The sequence below is a fragment of the Pimephales promelas genome, chromosome 16, assembly GCF_988280905.1.
Source record: "Pimephales promelas chromosome 16, fPimPro1.hap1.1, whole genome shotgun sequence".
NCBI classification, from domain to species: Eukaryota; Metazoa; Chordata; class Actinopteri; order Cypriniformes; family Leuciscidae; genus Pimephales; species Pimephales promelas.
The window spans coordinates 17736815-17763836 of record NC_142784.1 but is presented as its reverse complement, the minus strand read 5'-3'; the positions used below and the strand labels follow the sequence as shown (position 1 = coordinate 17763836).

Genomic DNA, 27022 nt, shown 5'->3' with positions numbered 1-27022 from the left:
ACTTACAATAGAATGAGTTCACTTACTTAAAAAAAAAAAAAAATTGAGTAAACCCGTTGCCTTAAAATTAAATAAATAAATGTAATGCTTAATTGAAAAAATTATGGTACGTGAACTTTACTTTTTTTCAAACTTTTTTTTACCACATTACATTTTTTTTTAAGTATGACGTTTATTTACTTAACAATTTTAAGCCAACGGATTTCCAATGGAAGTTAAGTCAACTGATCACTTTTTACAGTAATATATGGAGCACAAAATTTGTCAATTTATGGTTTAAATAAGATGAATGTAACTTTCCATGATTTATTTTCTTAGTACATACTGAATGAGAAATCATCCTGCAGTGAGGTTTGCTACAGGAGGCTAAAATATATTTCTGATGGATGTATTGACAAAAATATTTGTAAAGGTGTTTTGCACCAATGAAACTATTGAGTAGGTTCTGTGCAGTGAAAGTGCAAGGTCTTTAGGAGTACTCTGCCAGTATCTCTGTCAAAGGGATTGTACTTTTTGTTGTCTCATAGGATTGATTAAGGTCAGAAAGTGATTCAAGGTCATGGCTCCAGCTCTGCAGCAGATGAAAGTAAACGTCCTCCAGGGCGTTCAGCATGCTTCTCTTAGACAACCACCAGATGGGAGGAAGTTACATGACCTGACTGTTGTCTTGGCCTTTCGCTCGCTCGCTCTCACCCAGACCACATTGCAATTTGCAAACCTGTTTGACAGATATATCAAGATTACTTTTTTACACATTTTTTCTATTTTGAATGTGTGTGTTTATTTTTGTCATGACTGTGTATTATATAATATGGATTGAAGAAGGTCACAGAAGGTGAGCTAAAATATCGTCACTGGTAATATTTCTGAACAAATAAACAGTACTAAAAAGTTAAATTAAAAGTTTGTCAGGTAGGAGATAGATAGATAGATAGATAGATAGATAGATAGATAGATAGATAGATAGATAGATAGATAGATAGATAGATAGATAGATAGATGGATAGATGGATAGATGGATAGATAGATAGATAGATAGATAGATAGATAGATAGATAGATAGATAGATAGATAGATGGATAGATAGATAGATAGATAGATAGATAGATAGATAGATAGATAGATAGATAGATAGATAGATAGATAGATAGATAGATAGATAGATAGATAGATAGATAGATAGATAGATAGATAGATAGATAGATTCAATTCCTTCTGAAAAAGACTGGTGGCACCAAAGTCTGAGCAAATCACGTCACATTGTTTTGGCTCGCTGTCGCCCCCGTTTGGTGAGGTCACGCTATTACCACGCTCTTGCACGTGCTTCATGAATATTCACGCAGGAGTGGGACGGCTGGTGTCGAGTTTCACTCCAGGAGGTTGAGAGCGTGTGTTGGAAGTGTGGATTCTGGAGTTGGATGCTGTTGTCGAGGCTGACGGACTGATTTCATCCTGTTTGCTGCGCTCAGTTCGGAGGACAGAGCCTTTTTGAACTGGTGCAGCGTAGGCTATTCTGAGCTTGACAACAACAGGGGAAATACAAAAAAACTGGAAATATACTAGTGGAAGTTATTGTGGCACGCGAAAGTTAACTTGTGGGAAGATGGATATAATCTAAAACGGATTTTTTTTTTTAAACGACATTTATTTTTTGGGTGGTTTTCCTGCAGTTGAACGTTGAAACAGACTGGATCTCTCTCATTGAAAAGCACGAACAGATGAATGTAAGTGTTTCATCGACATTTAAATTGAATTTAAATCACACAATTAAGCGACAAAACTACAACGCTATCATCTTGGTCAACGCGCGCGCTTATGGCAAGCGGTTTTAACATTTATTCCTGAAAATTGACTACTACCTATAGGCCTATCTTGATGTTACAAATACTTATATTTTGTCTTTTAGTAAATAGCCCAATAAGCCAATAGTTACCCAATCTATCTAATAAGACACTTATTAATTTGGATACTATTTGGACAATACTTGCTACTTATTAACTTTGACAGTTCCATAACTATTCCAGTTGTACTGTCACAAATAGCAGTTTTAAATAAAGCCATTGAAGAAAAAAAAAAACCCTAAAAATTGGAAAAAACCCTAGTGTACGATAGTGTATAAGAATAGGCATAGATAACGAATTGATAGGCTAACTAAAGAACAAGTCCTCATGATTAGTTACTAGAAATAGGAACGGTCCAGTCAACAATTTGAATATATTATCGGTACAAAAATTTCAAGATTTTATGTGCAATTGGACTACTTACTATTTATTAAATTAAAAGTTACCTAAAGATAGGTATTAATGAGTTTTAAGGAATACATGTTAACACAGCCTGCCATAGTCGCTTGCAGTGTATACTTTTTGGACTAGAATGGAAGCATAATGTCAAATTCTGTCGCTGTGCTTGTTGGGTACCGGTCATATTAACAAAGATTTTTGAATTTCTCATTGCAATAGACATTGAAATCAGGCTTATTGAAGTTGTAGTAAGTTTAGTCCATGGCCATGCATTTAGTTTTACTGCAGTGTTTCATGTGCAATCCAAAGCTTTGGGGAGATCTTTGAGATGTCAAGGAAGAAGTTGTAATTCAGACTTTGTTTGTGTACATTGCATTTGTTGTGCTTAATATCTTCAGGTCAGTTGTTTGCATCTAGTTTAGATTTATGATGGTTATGGTGATTGTACATGTTGTATTGTATGGTTATCGTAAATGTGATTGTCATTGTAATCTTTCTGAAGTGGAAGTGCATGCATTGTTTTTGTTTCTTGTAGATGGGGTAAAAAATGGAGGTTAGAAAAAAAAAAATTCTTGGAATGAATCAGACCTTCACCATACTGCTAATTTAATCAATGCATTAAAATGACTGTCTGTCACAATGCAGCTGATATTAATATCAATACTAAGTTAAGAGAGCTATTATATTTCTTAACCATGAATCACAATAGACAGTAGAAGTTGGTTAGTTAAGAGGTTTTCTGTGGTTCACTGCTGCAGTTTGACCACTGAGCTACAGTTATTTGTATATTCTGCACTGCTGTTTTTAATCTAGCCTTGTATTGGTGTAACCCATGTGCAGGCCGCAAAATCCTCCCAAACGTTTATTTTCACTGAGGGGGTGATTTGTGTATTGCATAACTTTAGTTCTTTGCGTTTGAGAATGAATTAGAGAACACAAAAAATGCCAGAGGAGCAGCTGTGGCAGCCTGTGAAAACCTTGAGAGGTGAGCTTTATAAATCTCGCCTCCAGTCTATAGAAAACGGAAGGTTACTTATCAAACTAAAGAATTATCCCTACAAAATGAATGTATCAGATTTCAAATTCAACAAATAAAAGTGTTGCATCCACTATATCACATGCAAAATTTCCAATTAGATTACAGTTTTAATGTATTATTAATGTCATCCACAGCCTGACCTTTCTTGGCCCGTGCATCTCAGATTATTTTTTTGGCAATGTGTTGGACCTCAGAGGAAATCAGTTGAAGAATAACAGGGGCAGATGTCCAGTGGTCATTTATTTAACTTGGTTGACATGGCAGAGCATATAGATTTTCTCTCCTTGCAAGACATTCCTCTTAAATAGGTTGATCAGTGGAATTCTTTTGTTAGCCGTAGAGAAGTGCTGTGCTTTTGTGTTGGCGACTGGCTGGGGTTCATCTAGACCGCATTCCAAATCTCCCTCTGAGGATGAGAATAATTAATATTCATCAAGATAATAAGGTTGTTTTCACTCATTCAGCTCAGTTGACTTCCATTTCTCTGGTTCGTTGGTTGCCAGTGCAATACTGCAGATATAAAGCTACTGTTTCCACCTCTCTCGTTGAATTTTGAGGCTATTAGATTATAACGACCCGCCCATCACCGTCCGTTTGCTAAACTCCACATGTTCGCACTCACGGTTTTGGGATCTATCCATAAGATTAGTCAGTTACACCCCAAGTTAATTCATCACATAAGTTAATCCAAGTCGCACACAAGTTAATTCATGTTTCAGTTTGTTCAGGTGAAGTCATGAGCGTGAAAATGAATCGTGTTCCTCACACAAATAAGCAGACTGCATCAGGTCGTTTATAATGGTGTTTAAATCAGAACAACATGTTTGATTCAACAGCCACAGTGAAACATTGAGAATCTAATAAATCAAAGATACAACTAGAAGGCGACTGCGCTAGACAGGAAGTGTAGTTGAATCTGGAGCAAGCCGGACTGAGGAAAGGTTTAGAGCTTGAACCGTTTTTTATTAGTTTCTAGACTAAGCGAAATGTATAAAGTTTGCTAAGAAAATAGCAGCAGAATTGAAGTCTGACCCTCAGACAGAGCAGAACCAGATCGAATGCTGAAGGGCTTTCAAGGCATTCCAGGGATTATGTCACCAGACTCTCATCCCAATGGACGATCTGTTAATTTCTCAGCTCCGTCCCTGACCTCGGACTGTCTCGGGTGAGCTGAGATCCATGCGGATGTTGTGGGGGAAAAAAGCGGGGTCGTTGTGCAGTCACACACAACTTTACATCACTCTTGATCTCATCCTTTTGGCTCAGGAAAGGATTCTCTGATGATCAGACAGTTCCAGTACCTCTGCTGTGGTGTAGTTAAACTCATCCTTACAGGTCTCTGGTGGAGCTCTAAAACCGTAAGCAGTTGCAGCATCTGGTCTCCAGAGTGGTGTGCAGAGATTGAATGCCAGAGGGCTCTTGCCCCTCGTCTGCATTTCTCATTAGGTTCTGAAGGGTGGTGTGTCTATACACATGTCCTATAAAGCCATGTAGGGTCAGTTTGTGACCTTCTTGTATTTACTGAAAAATGTCTTTGTGCCCTGTTGCTGGTTGTTTTTAAGGGGACTGCCACTGTAGTAAGTGTATAGTTTATGACAACTGTAGTATGATTATGAACAGCTGTGGCTGGGATTTTTCATAGCTATACAGTCCATGTTTGTTGCCCTTAGCATGCCTAATAATTATGGCATGAAGACATTCATTGAAACACAGAGATGGGAGATCATGCTACGCACACACACAAGCATTCAAGAGTACATCAACTTATCAACGCTGCCCTTCAATTTTTATTTAAGTGATAGTTCACCCTAAAATGAAAATTATGTCAGTCATTTACTCATTATTTTAAGTAGGGATGCACCGATATGAACATTTTGGCCGATACCGATAACCGATAATTCTTTGAAAGCCGATAACCGATATATCGGCCGATAAATCAAATTTTTCCAAGTTTTATATAATTTTTGAAAGCCTGATTGCAAAAACAAAAGTCTCACAATTAAAATCTGTTCCCCAACACAATTATAATGTTCTCATTATAATTTCATGTAGCCGATCCGATATTTTGCACTTGACTTTATTTTCCTTTTTGAATTCAATCATATTTCAAGCAATTAAGATCAATCATGTTGAACAGTCCGCACCTTAAGTGTCTCAGGTGTCAAGTGTTGAAGGAAATAATTCATTATTTATCAGCTTTAATATATCAGTCAAATTTTGTTATCGGGCCGATAACAATAACATAAAAATGAGCAAATATCGGCCGATACCGATATAGTGGCCGATATATCGTGCACCCCTAATTTTTAAGTCATCATTTATTCACCCTGGTGTTGTTCTAATGCCTTATTCCTTGACTTTTTCGGACCACAAAAGGTGAATAAAAAAAGATGTCTTGTTCGCTCTGGTCCATAAAATGGCAGTGAATAGTGACCAGCATGAATCAAGCTTTTTAAAAATATGCGAAATGTTTAATCCCATGCGAAATGTGCCATACATTCCAAGTGTTCTGAGGGTATACGAGAGGGTTTGGAGAAAAACAAATGGAAATTGTATGTATTATTTAAAGGTACATTGTGCAAGTATCTGCGTTTTCGCAGAACTACGCCCCCTCTGGCGACAAGCGAAACTGCAACCAGAGGTGTGCACACTCATAGACCACACGCACACGCACCCTTGCACGAGCTGTTCATAACCAAAGGAGCATCAGCCGCACAAATCTTTTGTTACGGTCATAATGTCTTCAGACGTAATAAAGTTATAAATCTGTAACTCATTGTAAATATATGAAACGAAAGGCATTTGAGTAAATTACATACTTATGTGTGTGTGAGGGAGGAAACGGGGGTAGTAGAAAACTTCGGTTTTTGTTGCCATATCTTCATGTTGAACTGTTTTATGTGTTTACTGTATCCACTTATGATTGCAATACAATGGAATCATGTTCATAAACAATATACAATAAGTTATTACTTTGTATAGGATCCTGTTTGAGCCCTAGAGCAGACCGGAGATCTCTCCGTTTGTTGAAAGACGTCCCGATGTTGACTCTCGTCTTATTCCGACGCCTGGCACTAGACATAAGTTGTATTTTCTTTGTCTTACGTGGAGTTTGCTTTGGGGTTTGGAAAGAACTACTAGCCTTTCTCTTTGAATTCTTCTTCTACTTTTGTCGAAAGTTGACTAAAGTTTTGTCGCACGAGTTGTCTTCTCTGATACGGAGAATGGTGGCGAATACACAAACCTGCCAGACATAGCCAGGTGAGCGTGAACTCGCATGACGTCATGCCCATTCTCAAATTCGAGCCCGAATCCCTCTTATTTATTTTACTGTACAGGATTATAGAAGCGATCGCAGTGATCAGAGAAGGCCTCATTCAGCCCATCAGGCAATTGTTTAAGCATGTATAGGTTCGAAAAATGGGTATTTTCAACTTGAAATGTTGCATAATGCACCTTTAACGAAAAATCCTGACCTTGGCCGTTGGTCTTCTGTTCATGGTTATGCAACGTGTGCGTTCGTGAGAATCCACTAGAGCCGCAGTTCACTACTCCTTGCCCAGAAAAAGCACACATGTTGTGAGAAATCAAGACTAATAAATAACCTACATGACATGAAATGCAAGTATCCGTGTACTTTTTTTTTTACTCCATTTGTCTGATGACAGTCTGTTCAGGATAACAGTTGACAGGCAATAACTTTGTTACGACAAACACAAAGAATGTGGGTACATGGACTGTATTTCTTGTCGTGTGTTTGATAATCTTGATTTCTCACAACTTGTGTGCTTTTTTGGGAGCATAGCCGTGCACAAAAGACCAATGGCCAAGATCAGGAATTTCATTAAATAATACATTACATTTCTTTAATATACAAAAAGTGACTTTTTCCATCAAACTATCGTATACCCTCAGAACACTTGGAATATGGCACGTGTCTAAAGGGATCATTCTGCGATACTTTTACGTCTTTTTTTAAAAGCTTGATGCTGGTCGCTCTTCTGCCATTGTATGAATGATGCGTGAGCGATACATTTTTTAAAAAATTTCCATTGTGTGGTCCATAAAGGAAAGAAGGGCATATGCCAATAGAACAACACCAGGATGAATAAATGGTGTTGTACTTTCTAGAGCCAAGTCAAATACATGTTTTCTGTAATGATTCAAAGTCAAATCAACAGAATTACAAAGATATACAACCCAACTTCTAATAGGCTGTCTCTCATTATTTGATATGACTTCATATGATTGTCTAATTAATTCAGCTTTTTTTCTTGTTGAAAATTCACTTCCACCATGAAATATATCAGGTTTCGAAAGTAAAATGGTTTGTGAATGTTGTTTCGTGTTGATTTATGTGGAATTCTGCAGATTAGCCTCAGAAATCAGTGCAAAAAAAATCTGATGACAATGTATTTTGTAGCTGTCTTTCCAAGAGACAAAGACTTAGCTTAAGATGGTACATAAACATAAAATGGATAACTGTCAAAATAGCATTTGTAATAGGCGTAACTTGAATCTCCTGAGGGACAGAGGAAGACAAAATATTGCGGCTATGCCTTGTACGTCTCAACCTGATATGGATTTGTTTGACTGTGGGTACAACAACTCAAATATATATATGGTTCTCCATATGGCAACAGGCATACCGGACACTATACTCTTTGAAATGATCCGCAAATGGGATGGTACAGTCTGTGTTCAGTTAAAACTACACACAGCGAATTTCATAAACTCTGTACTGAACTCATCCGCTTGCTGCAGCCAGATGTTTCCAATTTTGCACCGTAACCGAAGCTGTATCAGCTGGTGTCATGTTCAAAGGACCCAGCAGCACGTGTGGTTCTTTGTTTTCTTCAGCGCACAGACCTCTTCCACAAACATTTCCACAAACACACTCAGCAGGTTGGAGAGTGTGGGAAAAAGATGGTCCCCTGAAGCCAGAACATCCTAAATGCTGGCCAAACCATGGCTGATAGGGCCTTGTTTTTTTTTCCCCATGGCACAAATGTATCTGATATAGATTAACCGTCGCACGTCTCTGAGGCCTGCAGGTGGTTTTCTTCTTTCCCACCAGCTTCTGTGGTGCACATCTACCGTGGCTTATGTTGGACTACTGTACTGAGAACATGGGATCAGCTCAACCATTGAGTAAAGGTAAAGGGATGGTGGAGCAAAATGCAGTTTCCCACATTTTGTGAATCTGTGGTGGGTGGATCCTGGTCCCTCTAGGGTCTGAAAACTTTGTACTTTTGTTTTAAAGGCAAAAATGTTGTACAAATTTAAATTAATCAATCTGGTGCAGTTTGGTACCCATATTCAGTGTGCAAATTGAATTTGTACCTGAACTATAAAGGAGTCTCAAACCTCTTTTTAGTTGTGATATTGTATCAAGCTACATAGGAATAATAAGGAATACCTTATTATCATTATTATGACAGTGATAGCCATATATTGTAAAACAAATGCACTGAAAAACTTTTGTCCAAATTTCAACACTTGAAAGAGTTAAACACGTGAGTTTTTAATTCTGCCGTCAAAAGTCAAGCTTTTATTTTGGCATAAAACAAATTTACAAACGCGTCTTATTACAAATGTGAAAATAATGCGTAACTGGTGCCTGCTGTGTTTCCAAATGCACGCTAAACTCACAGATAGAGTTCACTGCATTCATTCACTGTGAACTGAGATGCTGCCGAGCTGATCACGTGAGGAAAGTGCTCACTTCTTTGTATATATCTAGTTTGTATCTTTTAGAGTCTGGAATAGAGGATTGTGTAATCCTGTACCAGAAATCCTTTCAATAAACTTCTCTTTGCGCAGCACAAACTGACAGTCTTTTGAAAAGGACACAAAGCCTTATCGCACTTTCGATTTTTTTAAGTTTAAACGCAATGGCGGCCGCCACAAATAAATCAATGTATGGGATACACTGAAATGCATTTAATGAATCCCATCCGCATTTTCAAAGTACTTCGATTGTTTGATTTGCCTTAATGATTCTGGTTCCATTACAGCTATATTCACGATTCGAATAGTATTTGCAAGGAATAGATATTTTCACACAAATTTATTAAAAAAGTAAACTTTTTGGGAAAAAAACTACTTTGTTTTAGAATTGGAGTGTACTGGTGCTGCTGTATGATTTTCGCTTCAGCAAAGAATCAACTCAATAGACTTACTAGTTTTTGAATCAGACTACACAGGTTGCACTATTTGTATTTTATTTACTAAAAGATTCATTCATTCAGTAGTCGGTTCCTGCAATGTAAAAAATATTGTTGGTTTAACTTAAAAAATTAAGTAACCCGGTTGCCTTAAAATTTTAAGTTGATTGAACTGGAAAAAGTGAGTTAATACAATGAAGGAGATTGATTTAATCATCAGAAACTTAAAATAATAAGTTATCTGAACCAAATAAGTTGATTTGACAAAAGAAAAAAAATCTTGAAAATATTATTTTTTTTACAGTGTGAATTATTATTATCATTGTTTTATAAGGATCCGGTTCTGAATAAGAATCGGTCTTTGGTTCCCAACCCTTATAGGCGCAGTGTGTGCGTGGGTGGTGTTTGCAGATCTTTAAGATACTCCATTATTGTGGATAAGTGCTTCAACATGAGGCTTCTCTTGCCAAGTTTCACTGGATCTGAGTGATTTGCCCAAACACCCAGAAGTTCTATTGGAATTGATCACGATTGGCCAGGTTGGTTGTTTTCTTTGATTTCTTTTGGTTATCTTGTAAAGCAATAAAATATTAGGAAAATAATCCTAGTGTGACAGCATGTTTGCTTGAGATCAAATGATAGTCAACGTGAAGTTCATTTGGCCCAGCACTAAACATGTTTTAAAATGGAAATATTTGAGTTGCCCAATGTTGAGATTGATGGTGTTTCCTTTTTAGGTCTTTTTGGCTTTCAGGGCCTTTTCTCACTCATCATTTACACCGAAGGGGCCGATCTATTGTCTTTACCTCATTCGCCCTCTCAATCTAACCAAAATGTACTTCAGAAAAAACATAATTCTTTAAAGCCGTGTTTGCAGTTATTACAGTCTTCCAGCGTGAGTGTTGTTTGAGGTGTCGTGAGCAACGTGGACGTCTTCCACTGGTTGGGAAAACGTTTTTGGACATCGAGTGATAGATGATCAGTGTTGGTCTGGCCAGCTGTGGTTGTTTTCATCCCCAGTGTCTTGGCCAAAGTGGTTTCAGCTTTTAACAGAGCAGCTTCTTTAGGGTTGTTTAACTCCAGTTTTCTGCTCTGTCAGATCTTTGGAACTGTTGTGTGGAATGAAAGTTCTGGCTAATGGAGGAAGGCTGCAACACTTGGTCAGAAATATTAGTGGTCTAGATACCCACAAACCTGCTATCTTCTCTTCTTTGGAATGGAAAAAGGACAAAACTGCCCTGAGGAGCTTGGAATCAGCAGGTGTGAACAACTTGAAGACCATTATTAAATGTTATTGTGGGCATTCTGTAAATTAGATTAGGGCACACTTGTTTTCACTTCATCTGTGTCAGATTGTGTCAAGGGATAGACTTTGCCTTTCACACAAAGTGTTTTCATTTTTCTTTAAATGGGCCATTTTCTATAATTAAACCATGAGCCCTTTATTATATAAAGTGGTCTGGGTTAAACATATGACCCAGAGCACTGGAAAGATGCCCAAAGATGGAAAGTCAGAAACAGTGATGTAACACCTCTAACATGCTATTTAAAAAGTAGCAAAATATTAAGATATACTTTATGACCAACATCTTGAATGGTTTTATCTGTATGCACCTTACTATGATTAATGAATAATTTTATTGATAATGTTTTAGTCAACCTTTATATTAAGGAGAGAGAAATGTTATTGAATTGAGAGGCATTAAATGCAAGATTAAGAAACTTATCTTGGACAAAATATCGTTTGCTGTGGTACATGTCCAGCCCTTTGGAGGTCTGCTCCAGCCGTTAGTAAAAGTGGCAGTGCCCGTTAAACACATCTGTGTAACTTGCTTTCAGCCTTTGACAATGTTTTGGACATCGCCTCAATGTCTGGAGAACAAATCATATTTTCGTCCACAGTCAAATTTTTAATTTTGAAAAAGTGAATATGTACAGTGTGTTTAAAATATACTCTGTCATCTAGGCCTAATAAATAAAATTCACATATTAAACAAAATTAAATAGAATTCACATATTATGTATACATAGGCTATACTTTACATACACACATACACACACACACGTTGAGTTTTTATGTAATATGTGCCTGGATATTTCATAGAGATTTTTATACTGTACAAACTGTATATAACCCTAAACCTATCCATCATAGCCAACTTTCTGCATTTTTAGCTTTTCTAAATAAATCACTTGATGATTATAAGCTCTTTTTCTCATGGGGACCAAAAAAATGTCCCCACAAGGACAGGGATTTCGGATATTGCCATCTTTGTGGGGATATTTTGTCCCCATAACGTAGGGTTTACCCAGACCATACACATACACACAAAGACTTAGGGTCGTTGTATTTAGAGGTTTGGTGCACATAATCTACGTTGGAGGTATTGTGTGTATGTGTGTGTGAGTGTGTGTGTGTGTGCTTGCCTGTACTTTCTTAAACATATGAGAGTGTTCCTGCTCGTGTGTGTGTGTGTTTCTCAGTCCCTGTGATGCTGACAGACTGAAATTAGCTTTGGATTCCCATATGCACAGGGCAGGCTTCCAGCAGACCCCAATTACAATGCAGCAAAGCCAGAGAGGGTGCAGGGCAGACTGTGTGGAGCCCTCCTGGTCTGCTCCGTCGCTCAGGCACACACACACACACTGTCACTACCACAGACTTGAGAGACTACCGCAATGAGGCGCACAGCACGCACTGATCTGACTCACACACACTGGCGCTTACACGCACTTTTATGTGGACACCTGCATCATCAGACTCATTCACACACATTTTAGATTAACCACATGTGCAGCTGTGTGCAAGATTCAACACCACCAGTTATTCTGAAGTTAATCAAGTTAAACCTACACACACATTGAGACATACTTGCCTACTTAAAACAAATTCCCTGTGGGGTAGAGAGTGAAAATATAATAAATAATTAGCATTAGAATTTTGCAGAAGGGAAAAAATATATAGCTGGAGTCCACCACCGGAGGGAGCCTCTCTGATTCCTACTGTATGACAGAGCAAACTATTTCCTGTGAATCTGTTTTTATTTACTTTATGAAAATGTGAAATTCTGTGGTTTATAGTAAATAATTTTATTGTGAAGTTAGTTTTCTTTTGCAGTGATTGAGAATGACATGATTATTTCCCTTTGCCTGACATTGAATTTTGTGGCTTTTGGTAGTGCAGATTGTGACAGGCTCATCTTAAAACTGCTCATGTTCTCATTTTGTCATCATGCCTCTCTCTCTCTCTCTCTCTCTCTCTCTCTCTCTCTCTCTCTCTCTCTCTCTCTCTCTCTCTCTCTCAATATATATGTATGTGTGTGTGTGCGTGTGTGTGTGTGTGTGTGTATAAATATATTTGTTTAAATCTAAAAGGCACGGGTAACCTCTGTCTAGCTTGCTTTTGTAAATAAAGCGGGTCAATGTGATCTGTTGATTCAAGAGATTTAGTTAAAGGTAGTCAAATATGGGCTTCAGTTGTACCTTTGGATGTGAATACAAATTTCCTGTAGTACTTTTATTCCACAAATGGAACCAGAAAACCACTCAGTTCATTATTCCTTGGATAATAAGCTCTCTCATAACTTTCTAAATTCCATCTCCTTTTTGCTGTGCAGATCCTTATTACTTGAAAAGCTGGCCTAGATGAGTCAAGTTCCTCTAACAAGCATACATATTTAAGCTGTGTCTTACAGAATTTGTATAATTCATTTGAACCCAGAAAGATTCTACTCCAGGAATCATCTATAAAAGATTTTGTATCATAATTTCATCAATAAGGTCGTCATAGTATGCAGGTCCACAAGCTACAATTTTATGGATGAGGAATTGCTAATTTAAAAAGGAGCTGGAGGAACACTCAGAGGAGACCTTTGTGGTTTTAATATATTAGAATTGGCCCACCAGCATTTTTCTAGCTTCATTTTGTGCATTAGTGTTGGCATTAATACACGACAGGGTTAAAACGGAGTTGGCTTTAAAGGGTACTCTTGGCTCTCTTTTGCATCAATGTGGGTTGCAGTTGTATAGTTTTACTAAAAAAGGGGGGACTCATGTTAGCCACAGTTTCTATTTTAAGCTCCTGTCCATCACTGCACTGATATTTTGCTGTAGGAGAACATTCCTTAAGTTTACACCTCAAAAGAAATGAGAGTTGATGTATTGAGTATTTCAATGAGGGCTTCAAGCTTGGAGCTCTCTAAAATACATGGCAAAATTTACTAAAATAATCAAACAGGATGGAATATTAACAAAATTCAAAGGATCTGTTCATCGAAAGAAACAAACTGACTAAAACAATAAGACTTTGAATTTCTTTTTATTTTAGTACAGGCTAGAGAAGCTTCTCGCATAAGCTGTTGCAATAACGTCTTGACTTATTAGCTGACAGTAAAATGCAGGAACAATGTGTGCGCATGGTGTGCTGCTGTATTATTTAAAGAGAACCCATGCAACATGTGGAAAGCCACTTAAGCATTCTTGTCATTGCTGTAACCGAGCCTGCTTGTGTAATCCATCTTTCTGTAATGCTTGCTTCTTCTTTTTTTTTGATAATGTTGGACTGTTTTCTCTTAGTTCACTTATGTTTGTGTCTCTAACTGATGTCCTTTTCCATTTGTCCTGTCAGGTTTTTTAAGAACAAATTTCAATGAAGAGAGAAGGAAGGACAATTATGGATCCATTGCATCAAAACAGGACTTTGAAGTGGTGGATATTGGTGATTATCTATGTGGCACAACACCTCATGACCATCCAGTCATCTATGGCACCAGGAACATTGCAGCTCCAACTAGATGAGGAACAGCCTGCAGGAACTGTAGTAGGTGACATCAGTGCTGGCCTCCCACCTGACATGATTGCAACCCACTATTTCATCTCAGATCATCAGGGTACAGGTGTCGGCACCGATCTGGATATCGACGAGAGTACAGGGATCATAAAAACAGCAAAGGTCTTGGACCGAGAAGTACGGGACCGTTACAGCTTCATAGCAGTCACCATGACTGGTATAACAGTAGAAGTAACCATCTTAGTCAATGACATCAATGATCACGCACCAGTGTTCCCTAGAAAAAGAGCCACGTTTAAAATCCCAGAGCAGACAACCATAGGCACCAAGTTTCCTCTTGATCCGGCTGTGGATGCAGATGAGGACCAGCTCACTACGCAAGGTTACATCATAACGGATGGAAATGTAGGACAAGCTTTTCTTCTTGAAACCAAACGAGGATCAAACAAAGTCCTTTACTTGGATTTGGTGGTCAATGCGGTTTTGGACAGAGAGACAAGATCTTCGTATACTCTACTCTTGGAAGCATTTGATGGTGGTTCACCCAAGAGGACAGGACAGATGATCCTGGACGTGACTGTGCAGGACATCAACGACAACGCCCCAGTCTTCAACCAGAGTCGTTACCATGCGATGATCTCCGAGAACCTTCAACCTGGGAACAATGTACTGCAGGTGTTTGCTTCAGATGCTGATGAAGGTGACAATGGTTTGGTTCTCTATGACATCAACAGAAGACAGAGTGATCCTGATCGCTACTTTGTCATTGACTCACGAACTGGAGTTATCACTGTAAACAAGCCTTTGGATTTTGAGATGAGAAGAGTTCATGAGCTCGTGATACAGGCTCGGGACAATGCCAGTCAACCGGAGATCACCAACGCCTTTGTGACCATCCAGGTGCGAGACTACAACGACAACCAGCCCACCATGACCATCATCTTCCTCAGTGAGGATGGTTCGCCACACATCTCTGAAGGAGCACAGCCGGGCCAGTATGTGGCTAGGATTTCAGTCACGGACCCTGATTATGGAGAATATGCCAATGTGAATGTATCTTTGGAGGGGGGTGATGGAAAGTTTGCTTTGACCACCAAGGACAGCATAATTTATCTCATCTGCGTGGATAAGATACTTGATCGTGAGGAGCAAGACCACTATGAACTCCGAGTCATGGCCACAGATTCTGGCACCCCTCCGTTACGGGCAGAGTCTTCATTTACCATTCAGGTCTTGGATGTTAATGACAACCCACCCTTGTTTGACCAGCAGGAATACACCCAGGTTATTCCAGAGGTGGCCTTTCCAGGAAGTTTTGTTGTACAGGTTACAGCACGGGACAAAGACCAGGGACCCAACGGGGATGTTCAGTACCGCATCCTACAGACTGAAGGAACTCATTCAGATTGGTTCAGTGTTGACGCAATTACTGGTATTGTCACCACCCTGACCCAGCTAGATTATGAAACTGACCCTATACCGAGTGTAACTGTTGTTGCCACTGACAGGGGTCGACCGCCACTGTCTTCTACAGCTGTGGTCAAAGTGATCCTACAGGATATTAATGATAACGAACCTGTGTTTGGCAGCAAGTTCTACAATGCATCCATCAAGGAGAATGCCGCTGCAGGGACCTGTTTCATGGAGGTAGGACTATAATTTATTTGTCTTCAAATGCTGAATTTGTATTATACTGATTAATATGCAACATTTTGGGGTATTTTAAAGAATGACCTGTGTGAAAACCCCACTGTGGAATGACTTGTGTATATTGAAGACATATTGCTAGATTGCGCTTTTAAAGTGTGTAAAATAAGTTAATGGAAACAGTCGTTTTAGGAAATTGACTTGGAAACCAGCATTATGAATTGTAAGATATTGAAGAGTGAGCTTAAGTAAGCTTTGTTTGGTTTGGACTACTTCAGTAGGGAGTTACTCTCCTTGGCCTTTGGGAGATTGTTTTTTACTAGCTGTTCTTACACTATCTCAGTGGGGTTTCTGTATTGTGTAAGGTGGTTCAGATAAGTGCACATTTAAAGGCAAAAGACTTCTGGTTCTGGTATTTACAAAGAACCGGTCCTAACTTTCCATGTGAAAATGACATTGGATAAAGTGCGAGCCGGGGTCAGTTGAGGTTTGGACTTTGGTCTCTTCTGGCCAAGAATTCTTAGTCCCTGTTGTCTGCTTACTATAAAAGGCACATTCTGCGTTTTATCAATGTCTGTACAGGGACTTCAAAGTGTTTTTCTAATAAGTTTCTCCACAGGCAAATACAAAGCTCGTAATACATTTCCTAGTAAATCAAAACGTGTAATTTCACATGGTCACATATCAAGTGAAGGCACATTAATGCTTTCTCTGTGGTGGATTTGTGCTGGCGGGGGTTGAGACACACTCCAGCGAGCTGACAGAGGGCCCAGCAGACGGGAACTTGGCCCTGGGGTTTCTCCGGAGAGAGGGAGGATCGTGCCTGGGAGAGATTTTGGGACTGACTGACTGCTTTCTGCTACAGAGTTAGAATAGGAGCTGCATAGGGTCAAGTGGGAGGTCCGGGAGTAAAATTAGAAGTTTATAGTGGTATTACTTAAGTTCGGAATTAGGAATCGGATCAGCAGCACTCAGGTCTACAAATCAAGTGCGAATCAAATCTGATTGTGGCTCCTGTCTTGCTGTCAGTTTCCATCCTCATTCAGTGAGTGCTAATGGTTCACAGACAGTTGCGAGTTTTCAATGTAAGAACAATATAAGGAGTTCTATCCTTACAACCATCAAAGCAAACTTGCCAAGTACGAGGTCCAATCCAACTGTCTCTCAGTCTGTGGCACAAACGACTGCTGTAGATGGGAGCTGGCATGCCACTCAAGAGCAGTTGGGAGTTTGATGATGCACAGACTGCAGAAATCACTGCCAAATCCACATCCAAGCATCACAGCACGGCACTTGATGAGTTGCTTTTTTCCCTTCATCAGAGATCCCTGTGCGCAGAGTTCCCACCGCCTCCCTTTTTCTGAATCAAAGCTTCTGTCCAAATGCCATTACAATGGGTCTATTGTGATCATTCATTTACCATCTAAACTGGGCTTGATTTCATTTTTTCCAGTGTATCCCTCTGCAGAGCTTGATTAGTTTAATTTGTACTGGCACTGGCGGTTTACTACATTTAAAATTTTTGTCACTTTGCTTTTGGTTTTGGCTTTGGCTTTTGCTTTTGTCACACTGCCGTTGGGCTGAGGAATAATTAAATTGGTTTTATTTCTCTTTTGGTGGAATTTCCACTCTTTGTAGTGTGAAAAATCTAGCTACTCTCTCCAGTTTTGTTTTAACCGCAAAGATAACATGCAAAAGACTTGTGGCATTGGATTCAAGGGTGTCTAAAATTATGAGACGTTACTGAATTCTTAAAATTACCATAACCCTGCTTTCAATTATTACTCTATTATTTATAAGGCATAAAACTAAGTTGATAAGCAGTGTTGGGTTGGGTTATAATTTTAATAAATGTTTTTTATCAAGTCAGTTTTAGTTAAATTTATTTCATTTTATTTTAAATGAGTCTCCTCAAGTTACGTTTCACCAGTTTTCATGATATCATTGTTAGTTTTGTAGTTGTATACTTTTAGAATGTTTAGTATTTATTTTAGTTTCAGAATTTTATTGTTGCCAAAGTTAATGTGCTAACTGGTATCATTCAAAAATGTTTACATTTTAAATTTCTCAGCACTTTCTATTGTTATTTGTATCTAGTAGCATTTTCATGTTTAATGAAAGGACATTATAATTTTTTTTCCCATAATATATTGTGTATCCAAAACTAAAATTATTTGTGTTGCTTGCCATTTAGAAAATGTTCTTATGTTTTGAGCTGCACTAATTACTACAAACAAAGTTTACAAACTTTTTTCAGCAGTCAGGTTTTTTTATTAATACCTAAATATTGCTTCCAGCTGGTATCCTTCCAAATCCCAAATCTTGGTAACTATCCATCCATCCCTGCTATTGTGTGAAATTGTGAACCCTCTAAAACGTTTGGAAAGTTTGGAGCTGTAATGGAGGACCCAGATGAAAGGCTTCTCTTTGGTACATGCGTAAGAATGGCTTGAACTCAGCTGCTGTTTTGTCTCCTGCAAGGACACTTCACTTTTTAGGCTATTCACAACACACTCCAACTGCGGTCTTGGATATGTTCACCACCGGGATGACGACAGTTTTTCACTCTGTGTGAGGCAGCTGCATAATTGGTACATCTAGTCAAGTCTCCTTTTTCTTTATGATTTGAATTGAGAGAGCTGTGAAAAAGATGGAGTGTGGTTGCTCCGCTGGTCTCCACTGCACAATAAGGCAGGAAAGGCCTTTGTCCCATTCAGATTCATTGAACGGCTTGAACAATCATCTGTTAGCATAGTCTTGTTAGCGCTGCATTCTAAAGCCATTTGTCTCTTTTTTCATTGAAACACTCATCTTGTTGCTCTATTTTTCTTTGATTTATATAATGGGCTCAAGCAAACAGTACTGTTCTCATGCACAAGTAGGGCTAGGAGATATATTGAATATTTATTTAAATTATATAAGCAGTGATTTTGCAGGTGTTATAAAATTAAACAACATTATGATTAGAATTATTTGATTACACTTCTTCTTTGGCCATGCACTTTTTGTAAAAGAGGCTAAAAAAGTATTGATTTGATTTTTGATTTTTTCATTTGATTTGATTTTTATTTTATTTTTTGATTGATTTGATTTTTGATTTCTCAGTCAGATCTAGTCATCTAAAAAGGTGTAATAACAAGGGTTAACTTGACTTTTAAGTCAATACTCTTCCTAGTGATGTTCCGATACCCTTTTTCCCTTCCCAATACCGATTCCGATACCTGGACTCAGGGTATCGGCCGATACCGAGTACTGATCCGATACCTGGGTGTGTACAGTATCTATAGAATTGATCTCCGATTTGCAGCGTTACGCAAAGCTAGCGTGCATATCTAGATATTGAATTTTTATTGGGATCGGCGGCATCCGAAACAACTCTATTTCTTCCTTTATCATGGGGAGCTGTGTGCCTCCACAGCTTCTTATCTGATCTAACTTTACAGTTCATTAAGAGGGTGTCAGTACAACCACACCACCCCAATCCTTCTTAGAGAGATCTGTCAACACTGAAGGCTCTTTAAGAACTTGAGAGTCTGAATATTTGAGCCAAACCAAAATATTTTGGCATTTGCCCGTTTCAGAGCTCTGACGACAACTTGTGCGTCTATCAGTTTTCCCTTTACCCTCAAAGACGTTTCCTGTCTCAGTCGTTTCTTGGCAAGTCTCTGCTGGAAGTGAACTCCAAGTCCTGCAGTGTCCTTGAAAAGACATCACTGATATTGTTCCATTTATCTTCCACAGTCTTTGATTGCCCCCGTGCTTTAAAAAATACACTCGCAGGGCTTTCTTTGTTCAAGGGCAGCGCTATATCTCTCTGCTTCATTGGCAAGGTGTATTCGTGTTCGGGACAGTTTGGGGCAAATTACTCATATCATAGCATCAGACAACTGCACCCCAGCTGTGCCTTTCTTTTTTCCTACATCTTTAGACATTAAATCACCTAACTTGTTGAAATGTCAGAGGCAGAAAGAGGTTTCCGAATACAGACAGCATCTGCCCCAACCCAAACCCCCATACCTGATTATTTTACACAACAATTAGCGGATTAATTTGTCATATTGTCTTTAGTCACTCTAAATGAATACTTATTACTCAATACATGTATTGGAGGAAATATGATTTAAAGTTGTTGAATGCTATAAATATTTTATATATATTTTTAAAACATATTTTTTTAAATGTAATCTATTTTTTGTTGTAGCCTAGAGCAAATTTACATTGACGTTACTGCTGCTTTACTCACTGGCTCGGTTTTTCTTCTTTGAATGCGAGACTCAAAACATCAACAAGCGAAGCTCAGCAGGCCTTTGCATGGACCTGGTTCCTGGTCTGAGGAGGAGTGGATGTCTGCATGCCTCATTAAGCTGCATACACACTACCATATGGCATTTTTCTCTTGATCAGATGTCCAGTTTTTTTGTTTCAGAATATGCCTCAGATGCTGCCTTTTTCCACTAGTCTCCAAAAGCCATTCTCCACTTTTCAAATGACTTGGTCACACTGCTTCAGTGCACACAAAAGGCGATCATTTCTCTTGTCTGGTTTGATGCCAGACAACTTTGCATAGTTTGTGCTCTTTTTTGAAATGGCCTTCAATAAGAGAATCTTAGCAACCGATAAAATTTCTTTGGATTCTGAAGCAGAAACTGAGTAGGAAATGCCAGGGGAGCTCAACACGACCACTTTTGGTTATAGAAGTTTATTATTGATGGAGTCGTTTTGTTAAGAATAAAGAAATTCATGTTGAATTGACACATTTGAATGCCGTTTATTTGCTTAAATGCGATAACGATGAAACACACCGGTCAACTAGTTATGAACTAATATATATATATTTTTTTCTGGAATTAGTTTTTACATTTTTTTTTAATCTAATGTTTTGCTTTCTGTATTATGCTTTTTTGATTTAATATTTGTTGGATTGTTTATATTCTCATGTTTTTTTGTTTTGATATTTATTGTGTGTATATAATGCTGAAAGTTTGCACATAGCTAAAATGCAGGTTACACAAGTCATTTTTTAAACAATTACAAGTAGCCTCCAAATATTTGCAAGTTTTGTAGATGCTTTTTCGTAAACTGAAAAAATGGCCCATCGAACAGTTCCAAGTGCTCTTCTTCATGTTGTTGAATGTCGCTTTGCTAATATTAACTTTTGAGCTCCCTGTTTAGTTGTTTGCATTTGTTTATAGTCATACGTTGCAATCAGTGTAACCAGCTAAGCAAATACAAGAAGAGGGATAGCCAATGTGACAGTTTTGGTGGCAAACTTCTGTCCTCTCCCCTGCAGGAGCTCTATCGCTCTGGGCCAAGCCTCCGCTGTTTTTAGTTCTCCTCCGCGCTTCTCTTTCCTGGCGCTAACTGCCGTGCCCCTGCTACCCCGGCTCTGTGGTTTAGCACTGTATTTACACAGAGCAGCCAAATTGCAGGAAACGAGATGTACTACTTAATGTGTTTGCAAATATAATACTTCCTCGAGCACTTTGTTTGAGGCCAAGCGGGCGCACTGAAGCGAATATAAACATGGACGCACATCTGGACATTTTGTGGGTGTCCAGGTCAGAGTTGCTCCACTTGAGGCAACTGCCTATGTTTTTATAGCACGCAGAGCCCATCAATTCAAATCCAATGCATCTGTCCAACTGTAGCAGGGGGGGAAATGTGTGACTTACTAGAGTGTGAAGGAAAGTGCTCAAGTGCACTGCTTAACAGTGACAAATTTAGGATGTGTGTCTGTGGTAAGACAACAGTAAGAAAGAAGGAGAAGACAGACTTGTGGACTATGTGGTGGTTTTGGTATTAGCGATTTTTAAATAATACGTCTTTCATTGTTTTGTGGTTTGTTCTGTGTTTTCATTATATTTGGATTCATTGTCAAGCTTTAGTAGTCAGGGTAGACGACATATTTTGTTTGACACGAATGAAAATGAGGCTCTGAGGGATAGGAAGTACCATTCAAATCTTGTACTGTCTTATGGTTCTTTTTACCGTCTGTTTTTTTTTTTTTTCAACCTATATGTTTTTAATCCATGGGAATTTTCAATGTTTGTCAATGTTATCAAAATGGACGGTACCCAATATTACAGTTACGGATGCAGAATATATTGGCACCATATTGGTTGGTAGACAGTATTAGTGTATTTTCTTTTTAATCTTCCAGTTTTAGTTGATATTGTTAAATTATCTTTACCATTAATTAACACAAATTTAGTTCATCTCTAAAAATGAATATTTTAAAGAAATTTTAATGTAATATTGAGCAAATATCTAAATAAATACATTTTTTATAAGCTCTGTACAATTGTAATGTTGTGATGCCTAAACTTCTTATTAGTTCTCAGCCATAACATGAAAATAATTATCGGTCTGTTCATAATGGTCCGAATTTTACAGCCAATTGAACGAACTATATTTCTGTCCCAATTAAAGTTAAACATGTTGTCTACCCAGAGACTAAGGTCTACTGAGTACCACTAAACCTGTTGCCAGTGTGATTTACAGTTGTTTTTCCTCTCATATCTGATTTTTCTTGAAGCCTATGGCTGCTTAGGGACAGGATTTTACAAAGGTTTTTGGGGTACAAAGCTCACATCTGGAACCATGGTAGTGCTCTTTGGGTGGTGAGTGTCCATCCTGGTTATATTAGATGGTCTAGTGAGCAGGTGAGCAGCACCTCTAAAGATCACCGCCAAGTTTCTGTGAAAATAGTGATGGATGAGAGACAGAGAGATAGAAAAGAGGGAAAGGGAAATGCAAGCATCATCTCTATAGGGACAGTGGTGTCTGAGCATTTGGAGGGAAGCCTCAAACCAGCAGCTGGAGTTGGAGTTTACCAATAATATCTCTTCCTTTGTTAAACTGTTTGGCATATTTATGTTGTTTTCTCACAAGAACAATCTTTTTTTTTTAATCATTATTTATATGTTCATATTTTTGTCTTGTTTTCCTTCAAAATATCTTGTATTAAACAATGTAAATTTACTCTAAGAAAGAATTGTTAATGATGGATAATACTTTTTTTTTGGAAGCATGTTTCCACCTCTAAATAAAATAAAAAATAAATAAATGAAACCGTTAAATGCTACTCATAATTTTGACTTTTTTTTCTTATTCTATCTCACCAAAAATAGAAAAAAAGATCTTCATTCTGAAGCGGAAACAGGCTTTCTTACATTTTAGGCACATCTTGTTGCACTGTAATTTTATGGAAGTGCCCCCTCGTAATTCATCTTGTCTTTTTATATATATTCCGGCCTAAACATCATAACCGCTGAACAAATTGTCTCCATATTCAGAGCATCGCTGCTTTAAAGAATGCATCCCTTATGTCTGCCAGCAACCTCAGGCCCCTGATTAAACTCTGCCAGTTGCAATAACGAGAATGCAATAATGCTACCAAGCAGGCGGCGCTTGGGAACTGAACCAAAGTCGGATGTTCCTGGTTCTCATCTCATAGGATTACTTGGAGTTTAGTGAGTTGAGTAATTGTTAATGTAAAGGTGAAAGAACATCATTTTGTTAGCTTTTGCTTCATTTATGAGTTAAGGTTGACGTTGTATAACTCTGAGAATAAGTGTTTGTAAATGTGTTGCTTGGGCGAAGCACATCTGTAAATCTCAGCTGCAATGAAAAAGGTTTATTAGGGCCGATATACACACTCAAGATGTCCTGCGTCAGAACAGGAGGAAGGAGACGGGAAATTTGACATTTCAGTATTTTACCCTTGATTTCTTTATGTATTGTACAGGTTTTGCACTCACAGCTCAAATTTCTTTTTGATTATATTAATAAAAATTTGCTGCTCCAGAAACCAAGTGGCTATTGTCCTTGGATTTTTATGGGATAGCAGAAGTAAATCCACAAAGACCACATATAATTGTGCTGTAAATCAAATGCATAATAGTTTCACACTAAATCAGAAGTGAAAAAAAAAATCATAATGTTGTGTTATAAATCATCATTAGAAGATATCTTAAGGGTCTCTTTGTAAGTGATTTGTATAATCGTAAGGGGTATAAAAGTGGGAGGAAGCATCATAATCACTGCCCTAGATTCCTCAGTAGATTGACTCAAATGCACCTGTGGGAGTCCACTAGGAATCCAGGAGAGAACTGGATTTATGCAAGGAAAGAACCACCTCAGATAGTCCGCAAGCTTGCGAATAAACTAGCGTCGAGCTTAGTGATCTTAGCCGCTCAGGTTTTTCTCTCTCGAAAGCGATGATGCATCCGCCCTCCCTCACAGCTCATAAATACAAGGGGAATTAAACCGTCCCCCCTTGTGGTGGAAGGTTCTTTAGGACTTTTCACCGATCGAATGGAAAACCATTGACCTTCTGCTCATGAGATTTTACTAGGTGTTTGAGTAACTGTTTTCCCTCTTCCCTTTCTCGATCAGGGCAGTGTAGTCAGCCTCAGAGGACTTCATGGTGCATTGCCCAGAAATGTGGTCTTCAACGACAGCACCTTCATCTTCCTTGAAGCCTCCTCGGCTCCATTAAAGGAAGCTGGAGTCGGTAGCCAAGAGCGCAGAGGACTTGTCAATGATTCTGTAAAACAGGCGCAGTGTTGCTGAGAGGGTAGCAGGGGTTGGATCGTATGTTTCCAGCTCTGAAACAGGTCAGAGTCCATTGGGGCTTTATGATGGAGTGCTGGAGAGTAGATGAACTGTCTAATGCAGTGCTTTTAAAACTTTTCCGCATGTGATCAAATCAGAACTAGTGTTCAACCAATATGCATTTTTTTGAATAACTCATATCTAGAGAGCAGGGTGGCCAATGGCCAGTACATGAGATGGCAAACTATTTAATTGAATTGAGTGGTTTAGTCCAAAGTTTTGAAGAGACAACATCGCTTTATATGATGAACAGATTTAATTTAGGTTTTTATTCACATAAAACCTAAACATTCATCAACACACATCAGATATGGTAAATGGAAGCTCAATCATGCCTGCTTGACGTGCGAGGACTAATGAGGTTTATTCTTGTGTTATGCAGCACGTTTGAGCTTCAGCAAGAACCAATGATGTTCATTCTCGGGTTACGCAGCACATTTGAGGTTCAGAAGGGACCAATGAGGTTCATTCCTGTTACGTAGCACATTTGACCTTCAGGAAGAACCAATGAGGTTCATTCTCGTGTTACGCAGCACCTTTGAGCTTCAGCAAGAACCAAGGTAGTTGTGTAGATCGTCAGTGGAGCGACAGAAATATCTCAGATTTCATCAAAAATATCTTCATTTGTGTTTCGAAGATGAACAAAAGTTTTACAGGTTTGGAATGACATGAGGCTGAGTAATTGATGTCAATTGTTTAATTTTTGGTTGAACTAACCCTTTAAAATTGCATATCATTTTGAAATGAGAAATGTCATGTGTTACATCAGGTGCCCCACTGGAATCCAAAGACTAAAATCTTCGGTGCACTGTCATATTCTGAAGCTTTTTCTTATTTGTTGATGTTGATTATATGATCAACCCTCAACTCTTTCATTGAAATGTATTTCTCACATCAGAGGTGTGAGGTATCCCACACAAAATGGTTAATGCATAGCTAATGAACTTTGTACATGGCACAGATTTGCAAATGTCTCTAATCAAAAACATTAATGCTGTCAGAATACTGTTGTTGTCTGACTCAGGGATGGAAATGCGGATTTACTGGGTTCTGATGCAACAGCGATTCTTCTTTCTGTTTGAAGTCTGGTTCAAGTGTAAACCTGTCTGCTTTATCAAAGCCTTCCTTTTCTGTTTGAGAAGTGCTTCTGACATTTTTAGCACTATCCTCATGTTTTTAAGTCAAGACATGATCACCTCATCTCCTGGATGACATCCAGAATCTCTCAACATGAAATAAAAACAGACCTTATTTACTTTCTTTATACACATTTCTGGTGTTTTTGCTTGGAATTCTTTATTTAAATGAAAAAAAAAAAATCAAAATTTATAAAAAAAAGCAATAATAACCATTTTTTTTTTCATTGACATTGGTTAAAGTGAAACCAAAGCCAAATAGATTTTTAGACTTTTTTTTAAAGGGATAGTTCACCCCTCATGTTGTTCCAAACCTGTATGAATTTCTTACTTCTGCTAAACACAAAAGAGGATATTTTGATGAATGTCAGTTGACTTCCAGCTATTTTTTGTTCCATATTATTGAAGTCGATGGGGTCTATCAACTGTTTGGTTACCCCTATTCTTCAAAATATCTTCTTTTTTGTTTAGCAGAAGAAAGAAATTCATGCAGGTTTGAAACAACTTGAGGGTGAGTATAAAACAGAATTTTCATTTACTAACTTTTACTAATACAATTTTACATTTTAAAGTTATATCTCAAAGTTAGTTAATGCACAATTAACAAACATGAATGATCAATGTATAAGTATTCATATTTTAATGTTTAATATGAAAGTACAGTATGTTTTCATGGTTACTGTTTTTACATTTTTTTTGTAGAAGCACTATTTTATGTTTGTATGGTGTTGTTTTTTTTCTTCAGTATCCATTTAAAAAAAAAAACTATTGGTTGATTAATGATGAATCCGTTTTGGGGCCATATTAATCCAGCAAGGGCCAGCCTTATTGTTATCAGTAAAATCCAAACTCACTCTACCACTAATTTTTCTTGTTTAATGTCTTGCTTCATTCTGAAATGTCACATTATGAATGGCGTTTCATGTTGACTTTCAATATTTCAGATGCATTCAGTGTTGTGACTGTGCGGTAACATGCGCTGCTTATAACTGTATTACAGTAAACACACCAGTGCAGTATAACTCGAAAGCTTTTGCAGTTCGGCTGTGTTTTCTATAAGTCAGTGTGGCATAAATCTGTACTGGTGTCACTGTCTATCAACTCTAACACTGCTTACCGCAATCTATGCTTACACAAATGTGATTATTTATGACCTCGTTCTCTGGCTTTCTCTCTCCTAGCTTTCCGAGTTCAGTATCCTGGAGGATCCATTACAGAGGCATTTATTTCTCATTTATTCTTTATCCAAGTATCATCCATAAACTCCATGCATGCTTCCTTTCATTGCTGAGAAGGAAAATATGAACCTTAGGTTGCAATTCAAATATCCAGATCATTTGAGTGATATTAGAAAAGGTTTGTTATAGTTGCTGATTTGCACGCACATA

General features: G+C 38.1%; 1 protein-coding gene across 1 annotated transcript in view; it reads left to right on the top strand.

The window, feature by feature from the left end:
- Window positions 1–1384: 1384 nt before the first annotated feature.
- Window positions 1385–27022, top strand: part of dchs1a (dachsous cadherin-related 1a) — a 100187-nt gene continuing 74549 nt past the window's right edge. The window contains exons 1-2 of the mRNA XM_039671121.2: window positions 1385–1724; window positions 14074–15882. Of these exons, the coding sequence (XP_039527055.2) occupies window positions 14095–15882 (1788 nt within the window). The 5' untranslated portion in view covers window positions 1385–1724; window positions 14074–14094. The remainder of the gene's footprint in view (window positions 1725–14073; window positions 15883–27022) is intronic.